General features: G+C 37.2%; 1 protein-coding gene across 1 annotated transcript in view; it reads right to left on the minus strand.

Moving 5' to 3' along the window:
• LOC121429522 (peripheral plasma membrane protein CASK-like) overlaps nt 1-15,056 on the minus strand; it is a 45,869-nt gene that overhangs the window by 9,222 nt on the left and 21,591 nt on the right. The window contains exon 5 of the mRNA XM_041626581.1: nt 2,403-2,475. Within this exon, the coding sequence (XP_041482515.1) occupies nt 2,403-2,475 (73 nt within the window). The remainder of the gene's footprint in view (nt 1-2,402; nt 2,476-15,056) is intronic.

Here is a 15,056-nt window from a genome sequence, read left to right on the forward strand (position 1 = left end):
ATACATGTAGTAATTAATGTAGTAATGTGGTAATGTGGAGCTTTGTGGCCCAGTGGATTAGTCTCCGGACTTTGAAACAGAGGGTCGTGGGTTCAAATCCCAGCCATGGCGTAGTTTCCTTCAGCAAGAAATTTATCCACATTGTGCTGCACTCAACCCAGGTGAGGTGAATGGGTACCTGGCAGGAATTTATTCCTTGAAATGCCACAGCGCTGTAAAAGGCTGCGGGGCTAAAGCCAGGGTAATAATATCCAAGTCCTTTGGAAGCGCATAGAGACGTTATTTATAATGTGTTATGCGCTATACAAGAACTGTCTATTATTATTATTATTATTAATTAGAGTATAGAGAAGGTTAAAATGAAGTATAATCAAGATTGCTTCCTTCCTGAAGCAAATGCATTTTATTGGTTCAATGCCTGTATATCTACAATAAATAACCTAGGATACCTTCTAGAACATTTAGATAATAAGAATTAAAATGATTACCAACTGCACAAAATGTCCATAGATTGTTTTAAAAAATAAGTAGATGAATAAACAAATAAATTAATTCATTGATTAGTCAATTAAATTATTAATTAATCAATTAATTAAATAATTACTAATCCAATCAATCAGTAAAAGTTAATAAATAAATGTTATTAATTAATTAATTAATGCTAAATACATAGAAATAAATGAATGAATGACAAATATAATCATAAATAAATCAAAAATAAAGGGAATATCTCCATGTATGAGCAAAAATGAAATAAATACTGATCCGAACAATGATGCACCAAGCATTTGATTTTTTTTGTAAATGCAGTGTTCTGTGCAAGTGAGATGCAAATTGCTTTAAAATCTAATCACAACCACCAAATAACTCCCTTTTTGCCTCTCTAGAGGAAGGTGGAAGTCAGCCTAGGGAACAAACAAAAAAAGAGCTGGGTCCCGTTACACAAAGGTTAGTGATTAATCATACACTCAACCTTTATGATTAATTGTACATTGAAGTCAATGCAATCAATCATAGAAAAATGTTCTACAATGATTGCTAAGCTTTGTGGTACTAGCCCCGAGTCCAGTTTTGAAAGATGAAGGTCACAGAGAATCGAATCATCTCAGAGAAAGTCATCGAATAATGCATGAATCATTACATCCCTCTACATGTCTGCGTCTTGGTTTCTATGCATGTGTTTCAGCATGGTTAGATTAGTCTCCGTGTGAAGACCTTTTTGCATTAAGCCTTTCGCTATTTTTTTTCTTTCAAAGAGTCCCAATCTTTTTTGAGAAAATGCATGTAATTTTCACAAATGGCATATAACTTGTGTTTTGTTGTCATGTGCTCTGAGCAGAACTGTTCTGACTTTCTAATTTATTGGAAGGAAATTTCCAACTGTAAAAATTAAACAAGTGGAATGCCTCTGGCCGTCTCACCTGCATCACGCGATTCAACATTGAAAACTACTATAACTCACACAAGATGTTCGGTGATACTTAGTTACCCTTATTTCCACGTTTTATTAATTAGACCAATACACTTACAGAGATAGGATGGTAATTCTACATATTCCCCCATTATGGCCAAAGTTCATTGACCTTTGACCTTGGTCATGTGACCTAAAATGCGCACAGGATGTTCAGTGATACTTGATTACTCTTATGTCCAAGTTTTATGAACTAGACCAACATACTTTCAAAGTTATGATGGTAATTCAACAAATACCCCCAATTTGGCCAAAGTTCATTGACCCTAAATGACCTTTGACCTTGATCATGTGACCTGAAACTTGCACAGGATGTTCAGTGATACTTGATTAATATTAGGTCTAAGTTTCATGAATCAGATCCAAAAACTTTTAAAGTTTTGATTGTAATTCAACAGATACCCCCAAATCAGTCAAAGTTCATTGACCCTAAATGACCTTTGACCTTGGTCATGTGACGTGAAACTCATGCAGGATGTTTGGTGATATTTGATTAACCTTATGTCCAAGTTTAATGAACTAGGTCCACATATTTTATAAGTTATGATGACATTTCAAAAACAACCTCAGGTTAAGATTTTGATGTTGATTCCCCCAACATGGTCTAAGTTCATTGACCCTAAATGACCTTTGGCCTTGGTCATGTGACATGAAACTCTAATAGGATGTTCAGTAATACTTGATTAACCTTATGGCCAAGTTTCATGAACTAGGTCCATATACTTTCTAAGTTATGATGTCATTTCAAAAACTTAACCTTAGGTTAAGATTTGATGTTGAATGCTTAACCTTCTCAATTTACAAAAAATATAATGTACCTATGCTCACTAGGCCTCTTTAACTAGTCCACTTATGATCTTTTTTTTATATACATACATGTAGGTGTTCCAAGTATGTTGAATAAGGAGACTAGTTTCTTAGACTAACTCACCTTAATGTCACGGTGGATAATATCGTTGTCATGGCAATACCGTAATGCCTCCATGATCTGTCTCATATAATGGCTGCAAGGAAGGAAACATACAAATTGATTTATTAAATGTGAAGCATATATTAAACTTCTTCTCTTCATTCTCCGATATCAATTTCAAATGATTCTCCAATTTCAATTTCGTCCCTAAGAGGGATGTGCATACCTTAGCCTGGTTCGGTAATTGTTTTGTTTGTGAATACCAAACTGAATATCTATTATGGAGTTCAGGGTCCCGTTTCACAAAGTCTCGTTATGATAACAACTGCACAATTTCAATAACAATTTTACTATCAGCCAATCAAATTGAAGGGTTTCTCTAGCTTTTGTCTGTTCCTGCAAGTTTGTCATTATAACAAGTTTTATGAAACGGGCCCCTGATGAAGTAACCTTACAAGCTGGAAGTTTAATATCTTGTGGGGCATGGATGTTTACAAAATATCAAAGAATGTCGGCCTACAGCGTCTAGGAATCACGTCAACAGGTACCAAAAAAAAAATCACGCCCTACGCGACACAATTGCAACAAAGTCGCAGAGTGTGCCCCAACCTGCAACACGCTGCAACTGCCATCCGAATTGTTGCAGAGGAATCACAGACCAAATCTTAGGCATTAGACATGTCAAATCTTCCTGCGATTATTCTGTGATACCCCTTTCATAAACCCAATTATGCGGATAATGTCTGCATAATTTGGTCGTAAAATCGGAGCGGGACCAGCGTTCTCCGCATTATTTCGATGCTGCAATTAACCGCATAATAGCAGCATGGGGACCAGATTTTGACTTAATGAACGCATTTCCAAAGTAATGCGGATAATTGCCATGGTGCAGTCACAAGGTCACCCTTTTCCAACACAACCCCATAGGAGGGGGTGTGTGCAGTTGCCATGGCAATTATCCGCCTTTTTCAGGTCGGGCGCTCGTAAAAAATAGTGCGGATTATTTTTGGGGTTTGTGAATGCAATTTTTATTGAATTACCCGCATTACTCTTAGGCGGATAATTGGAGGATGGGTTTGTGAAAGGGGTATGAGTTTGATACTGACAGCCTATCAGAATTGTCCTCGACAATGATGTCACAACTAAATTGCTGTGCTGCTGATGTGCAGATGACATGTATACGCAGTTGTGAAAGCTTTTAAAAGTTCCCCATCCCCTCCCCTTTCACTCCAGAACACTTCTTTGAAAATACAAAAAAAAAGTGACCTAATTTAATTATGAGACACACGTTCGTATCATGCAGATGATAATCTGCATTTCAACAAGGATCATTAATTCATAGTCAGAGCACTGTGTTAACGTACATCTTATTATAATTCTCACGATCACTGACTTAAAAGTTTTGGAACAAGGCTCCATTACTACCTCATTAGGGCTCAAGAAAAGACAATGGATAAATGATTAGTCTAAAAGTTACTGACAGAAAACTTAAATGATGAGATAGGCCTATATCAGAGACTGACAGAGAAGATGATTGGCATTGAAAGGGAAAAAGGGTAATAAAAATTCAGGATAGTGATATTCAGAATCAAAAAATGGAGATGTGAGGAAATTAATTATCATGGAGAACAATTAAAGAGAGATAAACAAATGGCAAAAGTTCATAATGAAAGGTACGTGCGATTGCTGGATATCGCATTCAAACAGCACGCATTCAAAGGATTCCCCTCACTTCATCTTCGGCACAGATCGGTATTGTATTCCAAGTCACGTTCCCCGCGCTATCCAGGGATTCAGCTTCTTTAGGTAGCTAAACTGTATGAAAGGATCCCCTGGAATATGAATTATTCTTCAAGAATGGAGAAAGTTGGGGAAGTGGTGAAAGAGGAAAAGGGGTGATAAGAGGGGGAAAGACATGACTTAAAGAGAAATGCCAGTAGTTGCAGTAAACACTGATTTCATGAGAAAGTCTGTAAAACCAGGCTTAAAGGGGTGGTCCGGGCTGAAAGTATTTATAGCTCAATAAATAGAGTAGAATTCACTGAGCAAAATGCCGAAAATTTCATCGAAATCGGATAACAAATGATAAAGTTATTGAAATTTAAAATTTAGCAATATTTTGTGAAAACAGTCGTCATGAATATTCATTAGGTGGGCTGATGATGTCACATCTCCACTTTTCGTTTTCTTATGTTATTACATAAAATCATATTTTTTTCATTATTTCATACTTGTGTGAATAATATGTCTCCCTTATAATGAAATAAGTTGCAGCAATAAATATCTAATTTACTAAATCAGTTGTCAATCCAATTTTTCTAGTTCTTGGAAGAAAAAATTTGAATAAACCTAATTTCATATAATAAAATACAAAAGAACAAGTGGAGATGTGACATCATCAGTCCACCTAATGAATATTCATGCGACTGTTTTCACAAAATATTGCTAAAATTTAAAGTTCAATAACTTTGTTATTTGTTATCTGATTTTGATGAAATTTTCTGCATTTTGCTCAGTGAATCCTCAGTGAATTATTAAGCTATAAATACTTTCAGCCCGGACCACCCCTTTAATTGTCAGTATGTCATCGAGGATCTAGATCTGGTACAGTTACATAAACTGAACTTCGTGAAATCTTGAAATCTACGCTGAAAAATGTTCACACTGAAGATCACCAACACAGATAGGCACACGTGGGACAGTGTATTATTATTATTGCTGGAATAAAGACCCGACGGAAGTGACCAAATCCGGGCTTATTTTGCTTATTTCTCAGCAATTACACAATTTCTTCCAGAATCCTTAGGCACATACTTTTTATTCAAACAAACAGACACTTGGGTGGTCATAATATTAGATTCTGTAAAAAGTCATTTTGAGATCGTTACCAGAACTGGAATTTATCTTTAAAGGGGAACTCCAGGTCTAGATAAAAAGAATAACATTCACTGAGCAGACTGGTGAAAAAATCACCAAAATCTGATACTGAACATTAAAATTGTTGAATTTTCAATTTAGCAATATTTTTGTGAAAACAGTTACATGCATGTCGTCATGAATAATCAATAGGCGTTCTGATGTGATGTACTGCACCCTCCTTCTGTTTTTCTTGTTAGTTAATCCTTGCATGCACTGAGCGCTGGTGATGGTAGCTCGAGCTAAAGCCAGGGTAATAATAGCAGTGTTTTGTATCCTCTGGCAAAAAGCGCTTTATAAATCCGGCTATTACTATTATTATTAAAAAATCCTGTTGTGGAATCTTGCTGTATAATGGAATAGGATGTATAGAATAGGATATGTGAATATATATCCACTGTACACATAACCACTGTGTTTATCTTCAGGACCTTGAAGCAGCGCCCACATCAGAAGGAGAAAGGAAAAGAATCAAATTTGAAGAGGAGAACACAGAGAAGAGAGAAAGGAAGATGGAGGAAGGGGAGAATTAATGAAGGAGTGACACAAGAAATCAATTAAGGTATCAAGGATCCACGATGATAACCTGGTATCACATTCAAACGAGGCAGACTCAAAACATTCTCCATTCTCAATGAGTTCCGCACAGCACAGAACGTATTCCGAGCCATGCATCTTAACCCCATCCCGGGAATAAGCCTCTTTAGGTAACTAAACAGGATTGGGGGCCCCCGCCATGTATTATTCACATCGAGACATACTTCTGAGCAGCCCTAATCACATCGGAGGCAGGGGCTGGATACTGATGCACTTTCAAGCGTGGCGGAGTCTCGCAAGGAACTCCTACAGGCGATGAGTCACATTAATGATGAGAAGGGTAGCTCTGGCCCACAAGAGTGGTAAATATTGACGAACTATCAGCTATTTTCAGCTCACCCTCTCACCTTAAAGTGAAAGTTGGGATTATTCCCCTACAGAAATTTCCAAGCTTGCGGGAAGCGTGCGACTAGCTTGCGCAAGCTTGCGGCATGCTAGTAACTAGCATGCGGCTAGCTTAATAAGCGTGTGATATGCGTGCAGAGTAATAGTTAAGCGATCTTTTAGCGAGCAGGGACTGTTCGCTAGCATGCACTCGCTTATTAAGCGAGCGACCTGCTAGTCGCATGCTAGTTACTAGCAAGCGGCACGCTTAAATTTCTGTAGGGGTATTGATCAAATAAATCAGCCCATAAAGAGTTTAAGAAGCATCCTATAAAGGTTTTAGAGATAAGAAATTCTTTCTGTATCAAAAATCAGTTGAGAAGGGGACTGCTGACCTACATGAGTGGTAAATATTGACAAACTATTAGCTATTTTCAGCTCTCCATCTCTAACTTCAAATTGAAAGTTTAACCTTTGGAATTATTGATCAAACAGAAAACCCAGAGAAAGTTTAAAAGCAGAACAAGCGATACGAAATTCCCTCCTACCACTTCAAATCAGTTGTACATTTGACTTCAGCATCTCTGGTGGACCCTCGTTAACTGCGATTCATGATCACATGACCATGATTTTTTTTTTCTTTCTTTTGATCATGCATATTAAAGTGCAGCCAGAAATTTGGTGTTCCATATGCCATATTTGTTCATGGAAGTTAACATCACTCGCACCCAAATTACAAGCAAAGTATAGCTCTCTTTTGACATCCTTCAAATTCTTGATCACGAGTAAAGATAAAGATTTAGCATTTAAAGGAGATATTACGCATTCCTGTCATGGAATAATCTTATCAGATGATTCTTCAGAACCCATGAAAATATAGGAATTGTTCTGAACTTGAGACTTGTATTTCATATAAAACATGAGTGTCGCTAAGGCGAGCACATATAATACGCCCATCTGTAATGCGGAAAAAGGAGCTATTGGTCAAGCAAGAAAAGTAGAAGATGGCGACTTCACCTTTGACCTGACCTCAAAATCAATAGAATTGCTAGGATCTATGCTAGTATCATTCACACCAAACTACATGAGCCTAGATTAAGTTCGACCGAAGTTATCACATTTACGAGGACTGCAGAAGAGTACAATGAAAAGTCACTGTGACCTTGACCTTTGACCTCAAAGTCAATAGAATTGCTAAGATCTATGCTTGTATCATACACACCAAATTATATGAGCCTAGGTTAAGTTAAAATTAAGTAATCGCGTTTACAAATGCAGAATGGTAAGATGAAAATACATCACTGTGACCTTGACCTTTTGACCTCAAAATCAATAGGCTTCCTTGGATCCATGCTAGTATTAAACATACCAAATTATACGAGCCTAGGTTAAGTTCAACTTAAGTTATGGTGCTTATAAGGACTGCAGAAGAGTACAATGAAAATAGGTCACTGTGACCTCGACCTTTGACCTTTTGACCTCAAAATCAATAGGCTTCCTGAGATCCATGCTAGTATCATACACACCAAATTATAAGCTTAGATTAAGTTAAACTGAAGTTATTGCATTTACAAGGAATGCAGAAGGGTACAATGAAAATAGGTCACTGTGACCTTGACCTTTTGACCTAAAAATCAATAGGCTTCCTGGGATCCATGTTAGTATCATACACACCAAATTATATGAGCCTAGGTTAAGTTCAACTTAAGTTATCATGTTTATAAGGACTGCAGAAGAGTACAATGAAAATAGGTCACTGTGACCTCGACCTTTGACCTTTTGACCTCAAAATCAATAGGCTTCCTGAGATCCATGCTAGTATCATACACACCAAATTATAAGCCTAGATTAAGTTAAACTGAAGTTATTGCATTTACAAGGAATGCAGAAGGGTACAATGAAAATAGGTCACTGTGACCTTGACCTTTGACCTCAAAATCAATAGGCTTCCTTGGATCCATGCTAGTATTATACATACCAAATTATATGAGCCTAGATTAAGTTAAACTGAAGTTATCGCGTTTACAAGGAAAAGTTAGCGGACGGACAGACACCGAGCGTGATATCATAATACGTCCCATCAAGACAGGCATATAAAAATTCTTTGCACTGTAATATCACTCATACAACAGTTTGGATGATCATTAACAACTGATCTCATTCGTCATTGACATGAATTCAAACTATTTCAACCATTAACAGTAAATCAGGCAATTTCAGTTAATCATTCTTCTGAATGTTACTATTAATAGATATGTTTCTCCATACATAAAATTTGGTCAGTGGGGGTATTGGATCTCTGAAGGCTGCGAGCAGGTATTCAAACTTGGGCATCCAATCAAAATAAACTCTATAAACAATCACAAAAATATATCCTGTAAAATGCATTTTAATTAAATATCCTGGACCTAAACTGTTTTAAGACAAGTCCTTCATATGAGCTAGTAATAAATTAAAATAGTAAGAGGTGCATTTAAGGGAATTTACTGAAACTGAAGACAGGCTTTAATACTTTTCATCATCACCTTCACACCACATCTATAACTATAATTGCATAAAAGTTACTATAACGTAACTTTGCCATCCAATGGTATCTTTAATGGAATCCTTGATTCTGATTGGCTGTTCAGTATTGTTGCCATGGTAGTTACAATTGGATGGCAAAGTTACCCTAATGGTAACTTTTATGCAACAGGGCAATGTTGTCAACAGAAATTTATATTCTATCACCCCAGCAATTATTACAGAAGTGGAGTATTAATAATATATATGTTTTTTAATAAAGATATTAGTCCTTTTTCCTCGTGAAAATATAAAAAAAATATTGCCTGGCTCTTCACAACCACAGTAGCTCTAAGTTTGAACTTCTTAAACCATGATCACATCTTTCTTTAAATTCAAATTTTGAATTGCTTGTCCAATTAGATTTAAACATACACAAGACTGTTTTTCTTTTTTTTACTGCTTTCTCATAAAAAAAAGATGTTGCCCTTTAAAGCAACTCCCATCCCACACACGTCCTGTTCTACGAATTGAATATCGGGCAGGATGGAGGGTATCTGATGCGGCGTAAATGTGTAAACCAAGACGGGCGTACAGTCAGTGGTCAGTATTAAAGCAACTGGTTGGGATTCAGCAGGGGAGACGGGACGAAGCATCAAAGACACGTCACTGGGTGATAGCCAGGTGATGGGTAGAAAAGGATGCCTCGACTCAGCGCATGCTAATTACCCGTCTCTCACGTCAATCTCTACGGAATGACCTATAATTGACTGCAATAAGGCAGGAGCTATCGCTTTAAAGGGTCAAGATATTAAGTTTCTTGAACTTTATTTTTCTTCTTCTTCTCCAACTTTCTTTCCCCCTCCTCTTTCTTTCTTCTATCCTTTTCTTCTTTGTCTTCTTCCTCTTCTTCCTGCTCCTCCTCCATCTTTTTCTCCTTCTTTTTCTCCTCCTTCCTCTTCTCCTCCTTCTCCACCTGCACCAACACTTTCAAATGCTTTACAACTGCACATCAGAACCAAGACAACTGTTGAATTGTTCATGAAAGCACTCAACCGGTAGGATGCAAAAGATATTAGGTGGTTTCAGACCGCCTCGAAGTTCGCCAGTTCCAGGTATTCTCTGATCGGGAAATTTACCCCGATCAGAAAATACCAGGTATTTTGGTAATGTGAAAGCAAACTACGCGTAATCTCCCCGAAAGAAAATACCCGCTAAATAGTAGGTACTTGGCGAAATTACGAGAACTTTCGTGGGGATTTTTCCAAGGTCGCAGGTATTTTGGCGATGTGAAAGCAAATCACGGGAACTTTTATCCCAGCGTGTCGTTGGCAGGGACCTGGGAACGATTTTTTCAGTGGGGGTGCTGAAATCTCTCCTCAACGGTGGGGGGGGGGACACCATTGAGTTTTCCATAATTACACACACACACACACATATAAATATATATATATATATATATATAGATTGACTAGGTTGAATACTATATATATGTATATGACAATAACAGTTATTTCTTATCTTTCTTCTTATAAAAGAACATAGATATATAATAAGAGAACTCGAGCGCGAAGCGCGAGCTTTTTTTTTGGGGGGGGATATTAGGTGTTTTGTCCTGAAAATTGAACATTTTGAGAAATGTTTGTGGTCCTGAACAAGATGCGTTTGTAACAAATAATAACTGCGAACGTGATCAGCGCGAGCAGATATTTTTCATATACGCTCTGGCCTGATCGAAAGGGACGTGTTACAAGGACTGTTTGCAGTTACCCATCAACAATGAAATAATGCGAGCGCGAAGCGCGAGCTGAAAATTTTGACATTCCGACCTAAATACTGGACATTTTAAACACTTTTTGTAATCATGATCAGGATAGATATATAACTATACATTTGATGCGATTGCGAAGCACAAGTGGGAACAAAATTGAGATTTCAGACCAAAAAACCCCCGAGACATTCTAAGCACTTTTCTAATTATGAAGAGAATAGGTATATGACTATTCAACTGATGCGAGCGCGAAGCGCGAGCAGAAATAAAAATGAGATTTCAGACCTATAAAAGGGACATCTTAAGCACGTTTCTAAACATGAACAGGATAGGTATAGAACTATACAATTGGTGCGAAGCACGAGCGGAAACAAAATTGAGATTTCAGACCAAAAAAGAGACATTCTAAGCACTTTCCTAATCATTAAGAGGATAGGAATATAACGATACAATTGATGGAAACGAAATTGAGATTTTAGACCAAAATAAATTCTAAGCACTTTTCTAATCATGAAGAGGATAGGTAAGTAACTATAAAATTGATGCGAGTGCGAGCAGAAACAAAATTGAGATTTCAGATAAAAAAACAAGACATTCTATTAAAGCACTTTTCTAATCATGAAGAGGACAGGTATATAACTATACAATTGATGCGAGCGCGAAGTGCGAGCGGAAATAAAATGAGATTTCAAAACTAAAAACAGGACATCTTAAACACTTTTCTAATCATGAACAGAATAGGTATATAACTATATACAATTGATGAATTGATAAGAATAAAGATTTTATCAAAATCCGACAAGGAAATCAAAGTTATTGTATTCTAAAGATTAGCATTATTCTGGTGAAACAGTTTTAAGCATGTCTTCATTAATATCCAATGAGCAAACTGGTGATGTCATATCCCCACTTGTCCTTATGTATTTCATTATATAGAATTAGGTTTATTCAATATTTTCCCTTCAAGAACCAAAAAACAGTTGATTGACAACTGATTTAGTCAATTAGATTTTCTTTGCTGCAACTTCATTATAAGGGAGACATATCATTCAGACTGGTTTGAAAAAAAATGAAATAATGTTGATTCTATGTAATAACACAAGAAACAGGATAGTGGGAATGTGACATCTTCAAACCTGGTTTGAAATCCCAGAGGGCACAGGGGGACACAATATCAAATGTCCCCCTCCTATTTTGGGTCTTTCATTATGGAGAAAAATACATCACTTCACAATCGAAACAATACCTGTATTTTTGACTAAATGACCTTACATTTTGGGTGAAAACCTTTTTTAGGGGGGGGGGGGTCTTGTCAAATTTTGTTAGGGTTAAAATGACCTAACATTTAGGGTGATAACCTTTTGTGTTTTTTTGCTTGTCAAATTCTCCGGGCCCGGGCCCCCCTACATTTGGGGACAGATTTCCGCCCATGTCAACCCACCTTTTAAATATTCATGACGACATGCATATCACCATTTTCATAAAATATTGCTGAAATTTAGAATAAAAAAAAATAACTGAACTATTTGTTATCAGATTTGCATAAAATTTATTCATTTTGATAAAATGTATTTCATATAAATATTTTTCAGCCTGGAGTACCCCCAAAAGCTGCGTATATGAATAAACATGCTTGTGCGTGTTTAGAGATAGACCTAGTATCTGGGCATTCTAAATCAATAATGCAAGCGCGAAGCGCGAGCAGAAAATATTTGATATTCCGATCTGAAAAGGGTGAATCTAAACACAATTTTAAGTACTGTGTCGGAAAATTCTGAAGGGGGGGGTCTACAAAACGTTCATTTTCATTACATTAATCATTTATCATACCTACCACTAGGTTTCCAGGTGCTGCCTATGGAAAATGACATGCATCACCACCAAATTTGGGGGATGCTTCACCCCAGCCCCCCCCCCCCCCCTGCAACCCCGCTTCCCAGTACCATGGGACCAGGGTGAAAAAGACTGTGAAATTTGATTTCTATTGTCTGACTTGTAATTGTTTATACAAAACACGGGCTTTCGGGTGCGCAAACACTGAATTCGACATAAAACCGGGAAGTTTCAAGTCCAGCCACACCCATGTGACTCTCCCTGCTATCGAGTAGTGTGTAAACCTTTGGTGTAAACTTATCGGGGTGCCGAGCTTGATTGAGTCGCATTATAGGCATGATATGAGCGATGTTATTGGAATATGTGAAAGACTATGTAAATGATTTGCGATTTTTGGATGTGATAATTATGTACAATTTAACATATTAAAAAATATACAGGGGGAACCTGATTTCGTGGGGGTGCTGCCTATGGAAAATAATACACGCAGCACCCCCAGGAAAATTTCTGGGGGTGCTTCAGCACCCCCAGCACCCCCGCTTCCCAGGTCCCTGCTCGTTGGGCGCGGCGGCGTGGGTGGCTGCTGGGCTAGTGATTTTGAATCTCCCGCCTTGCCTGCTTATCAGACCACACTGCGCATGCTCGTAACTTCGGGAACTTATCCCGAAGGATGTGTTTCGGGGCGGTGTGAATGCAGGAATAATTAACGGGTATTTTTTAGCCTTAAAAAGTTCTCGTAATTTAACGGGGATTCTTGTGATCGAGGCGGTCAAACCGCCTATTGTATGTTTGATTTTGCCAGCGCCATAATGAGGCTGCGATGAATGCAAGGAATGCTCCCCAGGGAGTGGAAATTGTGCACTTTTCGTGCGGGATTGAAATGAATCCAATGACCGGGGTAATAATATGCTGTAACGCGCTTTGGGCCATTCTGGGAAAAGCGCTTTATAAAAATTGGGTATTATTATTATTATTATTATTAAATGTCATCTCTTCACCCTGCAATACACTTTTAGTGCACAGTTCATTTCATGTACTTTTACTCTTTACATAGTTTTATATCATGGTATTATACCTATTTTTGTTCTCCATTTTTCTGTAAAGCAATTAGAGATTGACCTATTTTAATATAAGCTTTAAAGACATTTTTATCATTACTAGTGGTGGTGGGTGGCTGGTGGTAATAGTATTTGATCCAATATGTCAATTACATATTATTAAACCTGCATTGGCGAATATCTTCTTTTTTTAACTCGACCTAATTGAAATCCGATGAAGATATAAATAATTCACATACCCATTGAACCAGATACATATATTATCTCTTGGTGTCAGTGGTTATCAATTATGACCACCTTAGCAACAGTTGCTAGGGGCTGAAATGAGGAGAGTATTGTCAATATATTCACCAGCAAGCTACTGTGCAGACATGGGACTCGAATTTATGAATGTAATTGGGAAAATGTTCTTTTTCCACAACCAAAAAATTTCTGGTTTTGGTAAGCTTTCGCTTACAATGCTGCATGCTTCATCAGAACTTCATTGTACATGTAGCTCAAAAAAGTTTAAGATTTTGATATATTTTAGCTTGATACTAAATTTGGGGTAGCAGAAAACCATAGATTGAACTCTTTCATGAGTCGGAATATTGCAAATCTCAAAAAAAAAATTTAGGACCTGTCTTCTTGCCCACACAGTATTGGTTGCTTCTGCCAAAAAGTCTTAGCCAAAGAAGTTGTATACTTGTAGGATATCTCTCAGATCAATCATTACCTTTTCAGGTGGGTGTTTCATAAAGCTGTTGGTAAGTTAAGAGTGACTTTAAGAGCGACTTTAAGAACGACTGGTGATCCTTTCTTACACGCTAGATAATCACTAATGAACATTTAGTGAATACCATTTACCACAAAAAAAAGGATCACCAGTCGCTCTTAACTTACGAACAGCTTTTTGAAACGACCCCCAGGGCCCCCGTCTTGCAAAGAGTTACGATGATCCAATCAATCGTAACCTATATATGGAAATCGATTGATGTCATAATTCTTTCTACAAGAAATTTGCACAATGTCCTTCGTAATCAAACAGAAGCACAGTGAATTTTCAAGAAAACAATGAATGCATGAATATATACATCAAAGCTAGAAAATATTTTGAACAAACATGCATAACAGACGTTGCTGGCTGTCCATAGTTATGATTTATCGGATCAATAGCAAGTCTTTGTAAGACGGGGCCCTGGACCGTTAATATTGTTGGTGCCACACAAATTCTCTATGTTATATTTCTAAACACAAGTTTTATACCTATTATACAAAGTCTGAACATGCCCTTTTCAGATGAGCCTATCAGGATGTAGACTGATTGTTCCCGTAACTGGGTTGATTGCCGTCAAATCATGAGGATAATGCTGCAAGGTGACCCCGAGCTAATCAATTTCATGAAGAAGTTGTGGGGATAGGTATTTGTCTCATTTCTATCAACAATGCTTATTGAATTTTTTTTTAACTATATGCTTAAAAATTTGCACAGGTGTCTCATTTTCATCTTAGATTTCCCATATATGTATCAAACAGTCTTGGCAATCAAGTCAACAGTAATAAAAATAATCACTTTATTCAAAACAAACTGATAAACTGGAATCGCTTTATCATGATTATTTCATAGTTTGAAAAAACTTCTGGAATTTTTTTTTCCATCAAGGTACATGTGCTTTAATAATGCTGGTTTAATTT

This window comes from Lytechinus variegatus, chromosome 16 (assembly GCF_018143015.1).
Source record: "Lytechinus variegatus isolate NC3 chromosome 16, Lvar_3.0, whole genome shotgun sequence".
In the NCBI taxonomy this organism is placed as follows: domain Eukaryota; kingdom Metazoa; phylum Echinodermata; class Echinoidea; order Temnopleuroida; family Toxopneustidae; genus Lytechinus; species Lytechinus variegatus.